The 7309-nt window shown below is 40.4% G+C and overlaps 1 protein-coding gene across 1 annotated transcript in view; it reads right to left on the reverse strand.

The window, feature by feature from the left end:
* NIPAL2 (NIPA like domain containing 2) overlaps window positions 1-7309 on the reverse strand; it is an 84739-nt gene that overhangs the window by 36215 nt on the left and 41215 nt on the right. Inside the window, exon 3 of the mRNA XM_019527985.1 lies at window positions 5042-5213. Coding sequence (XP_019383530.1) covers window positions 5042-5213 — 172 coding nt within the window. The remainder of the gene's footprint in view (window positions 1-5041; window positions 5214-7309) is intronic.

Genomic DNA, 7309 nt, shown 5'->3' on the forward strand with positions numbered 1-7309 from the left:
GAGGACCAGAAGGGTTTGGGAGAGACCTTGTTTCCCCTCGTGCCGCCCCGCATGACAAGGAATAACGGCCACAAGTTGTTGGAGAGGAGGTTTATATTAGACATCCATAAGAACTACTTCACAGTCAGGGCAGCTAGGATCTGGAACCAACTTCCAAGGGAAGTGGTGCTGGCTCCTACCCTGGGGGGCTTTGAGAGGAGGCTTGATGTCTACCTAGCTGGGATCATTTGAGCCCAGTTTTTTCTCCTGCCCTGGCAGGGGGTCGGACTTGAAGATCTATAAGGTCCCTTCCGACCCGACTTCTATGAGATGATACTATGATGATACTATATCACAGAGTTAAACAAGAGGCTAGGTGTGCCAAGAAGCTAAACATGCAAACAAATGGACAATAGTTAATGGACTACTCAAGCCTCCTCTTGGCAAACAAGATAGATATTACCAATGTAATGAATACAAAGGGAAGGAAGGAATTACAGAACCAAAGCATTCAAATGAAGGCATGTTTATCAATATTGCATGCTAAAGTTGGGGCATTTCAAACATGTGGCAGATGCAGAGCTGGAAAGTCAGCAGATAAGATGTTATAAAATACTCTTCCAATCTTAGTTTCTATATTTACAATTAAAAAATAACCCAATGATCAGAGGGTTGATAGCAAAAGAGAAAACTCTACAGCTGGCCTAACTCACTCTCTCTTACACATACACACACTTTTAACAAGACAGGAGAGAACCTTGAAAGCCATGGCATACATTTCAAGAATTCAACATTTCATTGGCATGGCATACATTTCAAGAAATTATCTGAAATTAGCTTCCTGGAAAGTATTTAAGAGCTGCTGTTCACTAATACATTTCTTAGGAACTCATATTCTCAGAAGGGGGACCTACGTACTAGATATTTTGTAAAAGCACTGTTCTCTATGAATATGAGTATACGAGTACTGTTTGTACTCGTATTCAAACAGAGGCAATATTTTGATCCAAAAATCATTTGGGAAAGATCTATGAAACTATGGACCGTGTCACTGTTACAGGATTGTGTGTTGAAAGCAATTCTGCATGTAATGATAACAGCTATATAAGATAAGGTCTCAAATACTATAGTTCGTCTTTAGTTTTGCAGGCACAAATGATAAACAAGAAGAGAAAAGAAGAATGATTTAATGTTAATTAAAACACTTATTAAAATTTTAAATATTAAAAAGTCTTTAAAGATCACATCCGTTGTACGTGGTATGTTCTCCAGTATAACACACTCCTGAATGCACCTGTTTTTTAAACAATAGACTGAAGAAGAAAAAAGTATTTTTTTTCAGAGTTATGGCTGTATAGAGTAGAATCAGAGCCTAATCTTCAGCTGACTCACCCTCCCTTTCCTGCTTAACTAAAACTCAAATCCTAGCTGCTTTTAAAGATTGTTCTCCATGGGTGGATCTATGATTTTGAAAAGACGTGAAGAATCTCCAAGGATGTGAAATAGGAGGAGAGAGATCAAGAACAGCTAGCAGGCAGCAAAATTGCCCTGAAAATGTTAGCTTGATTAGTGGAATATCAAGACTATTTAAAAGGAGAGATGATCATTAACACCTCTGGAATGAAGAACAGTGAATCCTTAAATCAACTTACTTTCTCAACTACCTGCATAGAAATGCAACAGATGCTGCACTGTGGAGCAGAAATCAAAGCAAGGTGCTTCTATCCCAGGCAGAAACACAGCTTCCCCACTTAACACATTCACCTCAATTCGGGAGGGGGGTGCAATTTTGGGGGAAAAGATACATGTTATATGCAAGAAAATATGCCATTATTCATTAGTTGTTTCTCAGATATTCATTGATTTCTTCTCTGCAGAAAAGAACATCTGACTCTGTCTTTTCAAACTATTAAAAAACCTGAGCAAATGCAGGAGCTTACATCATTTCAAATGTACAAAAAGAATATATAATTAAAAATATGGTTATTTTGGATTAATCTACTACTGTTGACCTATAGCAGTGGGTGCCTCCAAGAGGTTCATTAAAGTCATAATTTGTGAGGATCAAGACATATGCTTTTCACTGTTTGACCATGATTAAAATAACCAGATCAGTATAACTGTGTACGGCAGGATATGCAATGATACATACAGGGGATCCAGTCCTGGGAATAGGCCCATTATATATACTACAGGAATATAAGACATTATTTAGCAGACACCAAAAATATTTAGAAAATCTGTGCTCCAGAAGTAGGCTGTTTTGTTCATTCAAAGCAAACTTCAGACAAAATTTTCCTTCAACAAAATTCTGCTAAATTTTGCAGCCATAACTTGACTGTGATCTATGAAGGAACATATTCAACTTCAGCACAAAACAAAACTTCCAGTATAAAACCTCCTTCTCCTGCAGAAGGTACTACAATTTTTTTGAAAAATATTTCTCAAACTGTGAAATTGGAAGACCTACATTACCATTTGCTCAGCTGTAAACAGAAGATAGTGTTTGACTTGATCAGTTTGTCATTGATCCAAAGGAGATCCTAAAATTCACAAAATATTGTTCCCCTGGCAGTAATTTTAATAAAAAAATGAGATAAGGGAGAAAGCATCTGGTGGTAGGAAGTATAACTGAACGTGATGATTTCCTCAGTGCACTGAATTTGGCTATTTCCTCTTTCTTGACGTTTCCAGTTAATTTTCCCTTGGGTATAAACAGATGTCATTTCTGGAGTGGGATCATCTGTGCAGGGATGTGTGGGAGGGCCCAGATGCCACACCCCCTGATGGGGGATTCCCAGGGCATGCAATAATCAAACAGATGTTGTCCCATTTAAGGCATCACAAACTGTGACTACCCTTGGTCACAGCAACTTTTGGGGGCAGTTGGAACATAACAAGGGGCAAGGGCATCTGTTTGCTTGCAACTTGTGCCACCATCAAAATTTTGCAGCTTGTGCCGCCATCTGTTTGCATCCCTCCTTTAATGCAGTTAAGTGGTTATCCAACTAAAAATCTGTTTCTCCTCAGACTAAGTTCTGGGAGGTCAGGCAGAATAAGCTACAGCATTGCAAAGTAAATGTATCTGCTGGTTAAGATATATTAAAATTTCCATATTGCTTAGTTTAGGAAAATAATATCTGGAGTGGGTATGAGGGAATGGTATATGAAATACTGAAGGGATTTTCATAATCTTTTGTACCAAAATTTTTAGTTCAGTTAAAAAGAGAGTGGGAGGTGGGACACTGACAAAACATAATAGTTATGGAAATATTTTCATACGTCTTCTTCAGGGTAGGAGGAGGGGGAGAAGCAATAATGACATATTTTTAATGTATGCAATCCATTTCTGAGCAGGATAGTTTTGTTGTCCCAGCTGAATGCAAGGCATGGAGTAAACAGAAATAAAATAAAGAAACGAAAAGTTAAAAAAAACCCAACTTAGGTAATATTACAGGTAATAGTTAATATTGATTTTGGTCTTTACTATATCCTTTTGTGTTCAGAGACGCATGAAACAGGTAAGATTTACAAGTTATAGATCACATATGGAGACATCACACCAACGTATTGTCTGATCTCCAGGTAACTATTTAATTGCTTCCTGTAAGAAATCCTTTCAAGGGCCATGGATTCTGATGCATAGCTGCAATACCTTTGTATGTGATGCCAAAATTCTAGACTATTTTAAAAAGTGAAGGATACAGTAAACTGCCAGCTTTTTCTCTTCTCACTTATTTGATGATACAAACACACACAGAACTGCTACAGACAGGCAGTCTGCAGGGAAGAAAACTCACCATTACTGAAAAATTACTTCACGAAGCAGTATCATTTTCAGGTCCCAGTGGACAGCTGGTAGGCACCGACAGACCATGAAAATACACTGTCATGGTGTCAGAATGAATTCCAGGATATGTAGAACCATCATGATACACGAGCACCGCACATGTCGATCTTCTTTGGGAAGTGTCATTATTTAAGGGATGCAGCTGACCCAGTGACTTCCTATCGCTACAGCTTCTGCGCTACCCTGTCCTATCTATTGTCATTTCCACTGGTAAAGCTGCAAGAACATTTTAAAAGAAGTGCCTTATAAAATAAATCAACTCACCCTGATTGATATTAACCCAATTGTTTCTATCCAGTAAAGGTATTAATAATACAGATATCCAAATAAAGTACAAGATAAAATATGTCCTAAGTTGTAAAATGATTAGTCTAAGGTTTCATACATATGCTCCATGAAGGAAAAGGACTTCAGTATTGGGAGAGTCCCACAACAAACCAAAGGTTCTGGAATTATCCAGGTCTCTTTAATATCACATGTTCCTATCAGAAGAGGTAGAACAATTTATGTACACTTAATCAACTTCCAAAGAGAGTGTGAATTAAAGACATTGATCTGATGACAGTATAATTATTTCAGGCTTATACTTGCATTTATCAGCAAATTCACTCAGATATGTTGGCCCAGAGGAGCCACTCAGCACTGCCTAAGCTTTGAAACGCAACTCTACAAGGCTTAGGTAGGGAGGTGCCTGCAAACCACAGGGAAGATGGAAAGGGAGTTCCAGAAGAAGCATGTGTGGAGACAAGGCTTAAGTTATCATGGAAGATGGTGATGAGTCAGTGAGACCAGGAAAAGGTTTCTTATACTACAGTGATGAGCGACTGAGCAGCACAGATAAAAATCCAGAAGTATTTAAATACTGTGGAACAATCCAAATACACTGGAGTCAATGGATGGATAGCTATTGAGAGCAGAGTCTAGGATGGGTAATTCAAAGCATTGGGGATTGGTAACCTGCCATCACTACATGCTGCAGTACAAGACAAGCAATAGCAGATTACTAGAGATTTTGTGTGTGTTGAGTACAGGGTTTATTTTAAAATGTCACCTTCCTAATTGTATGAATCATTCACTTTCAAATTAGCTTTACCCATCCCTCCCCTGACAAGTTCCTCCTCTCTCTGCAATTCTTCTAATATTTTTCTTACAATCATTTTGAATACATTTACTAAAATATCCTCATAAATAAAATAGGAAAAACCATCTCACCTATGACAGACACACATCCTAATGGAGCAACAAGGGTGGCTGGTGCAAATCCATAAGCTGCAAAATTTCCCAGCTCTCCAGATACCATGAGGATAATTCCACTCCACCATAGCTTGCTTGTGTAGTAAGGCTTTTGAGCTGCCAGGCACGCCACTCGGAGATGAGCATATTTCTAGAAAATTAATTATTAGGAGCAGCAATTAAAGAGACTTCTATTGTGTTTTTATATAGAATGAAGTTTGAATAATTAGGGGTGCTGTCAACTTCAAATTCCAGGTATGTCAAAGTTTTCTTTTTTAATTAGTTTCAGTTTGATCTTGTAGAAATATTGCTTGGTACTAATACAATGTGGCTTCTGCTTTATGCTTTCTTAACCCTACTCGAAACAATGGAAAATTCAGACAACTAAAATCCACCTGAAAAAAATATTAAGGGTCTCTGAAGTTTATATATAAGAACTATGGGCAGCACTACAAACCTCTGGTGTTATCTCAAAATATGGATTTTTCAAAAAAAACCAACCAACCCATATTTCCCAGGGTACCCTACTGGTAATGCAAATGCACACAACACTGTCATCTAGGAAACCCAAGAAAAATGGCAAAACCAAAAGCTTACACTACAAACCAAAGAAAGCCAGACAGGGAACAGCATGTCCCTTCTAAAGCCCACTCTACATATTACAGGTGTTGTGCAATTAACTAGTTAATTGTGCAATTGCCTTAAGGCCAGCTACATGTGCAAAGTACTTATCACACCATAAAAAGCTCAAACCGGCTATAACGTTAAACTTCAAAAATGTGTACCATAGACAATACGTAGGGGGGGCACATGCTCCCCCTGAGATTAGCCACTGCCGAAGCCGCCACTGGCTTCTGCAGGCAGTCGCTGCCCCCCCTCCCCACACACACACTTGCTGCTGATGTGGCGACCGGAGGCTGTGGGTGGTCCCTACTTACCACTCGCTGCCACCGACAGCGCAGATGGTGGCTGTGGGACATCCCTGCTTGCCACCTGCTGCTTCCCACCCCCACACCTTGCTGCCATCACTGCTGCATCCAACTGTGGGCACAGTTGTTTTCAAGCTTTAATATGCAAGTGTAGCAGGGTCCCCCCTGCTGCTGGGAGCCCCATCAATACACCATGCCCAGCTAGGGCTGGGAGTCCTGCAGCTGAGGGAACTCTCAGCCCCAGCAGTTGCCAACTCTGGGTCCTGACAGCACCGGGTCCCAGAGTGCTGCAGTTGTGGATACTGGATTCCAGGATCCAGCTCGTTCCCAGCAGCTGATGGGAGCAGCTGCCTCAGGGGTCATGGCTGCTACAACCCCCCCTGTACCTGGGAGTGCATGGGGTGGCCCCGCAGCTGGAAGCCCCTCAGCTGAGGGGCTCCCCCTCCACCAACAATAAGGTGTGATGGGTTCTAATCCATAATCCCACAATCACATCTCCTGCCATGCATGTGCGATATGGCAGGAGGTGTGATTGTGTAGATCACACATTGAATTCCATTGTGCCTTTACCTGTACATGTAGTGGGGGACTACCTGATCCATGAACTGACCAGAAAGGCAGTTCTTGAATGAAAGAGTATGCAATAAAGCAGAGCTGCTATCAGAATTGCCAGAGCCCAATTCTGCTTGCCTAATTCACTCATGACTTTGGCAGGATTACTTATGGGAGCAAACCAAATTGGATTTGGTCTATGATCTCCAGTAATGCAAAATTACATTGCGCTTACTCTTAGTGTATTAAAAAAATTCAACAATGTCTCTGTTTCTAATGTCCCTATCAACCAGACTTGTGTTTCAGCATATATATAGTCAAATGGTATTTTGTCAATGCCCTTTTCAAAGGATGGAAGTATTATTTGCACACATGGTAACTGCTTTCTCTTTAGCTCTAGAGCAAGAACTGTGCAGTGGCAGGATATCTGAGTGACTTTGGTTATTCAAATCTTCTCAAACAGCTCAGTCATTTAATGGAGGAAGTATGTAATAGTCAGGACTGCAGAACTGTGGTGAAGTTGCATTATTTCACACATACACACAAAATTACTCTGCAGAACATAGTCTCAACTGTCTCATGTACCAGGCCAAATTTCTCACAAACCTCTCTAAACAGCAGGGGAGGCAGTGCCAAGAGCACTGGAAACACATGGGACTATGACTGCATTTCTACTGGCTTGAAAATGCCATTTAGCAGGGAGGGGAGCCAAAAAGCAAAATATTTTGAAGTGCCACATCGGAGTTTAGCGGGCCAAAGTTCTATA

The sequence above is a fragment of the Gavialis gangeticus genome, unplaced genomic scaffold, assembly GCF_001723915.1.
Source record: "Gavialis gangeticus isolate Ggan-Ray unplaced genomic scaffold, GavGan_comp1, whole genome shotgun sequence".
Classification (NCBI taxonomy): domain Eukaryota; kingdom Metazoa; phylum Chordata; order Crocodylia; family Gavialidae; genus Gavialis; species Gavialis gangeticus.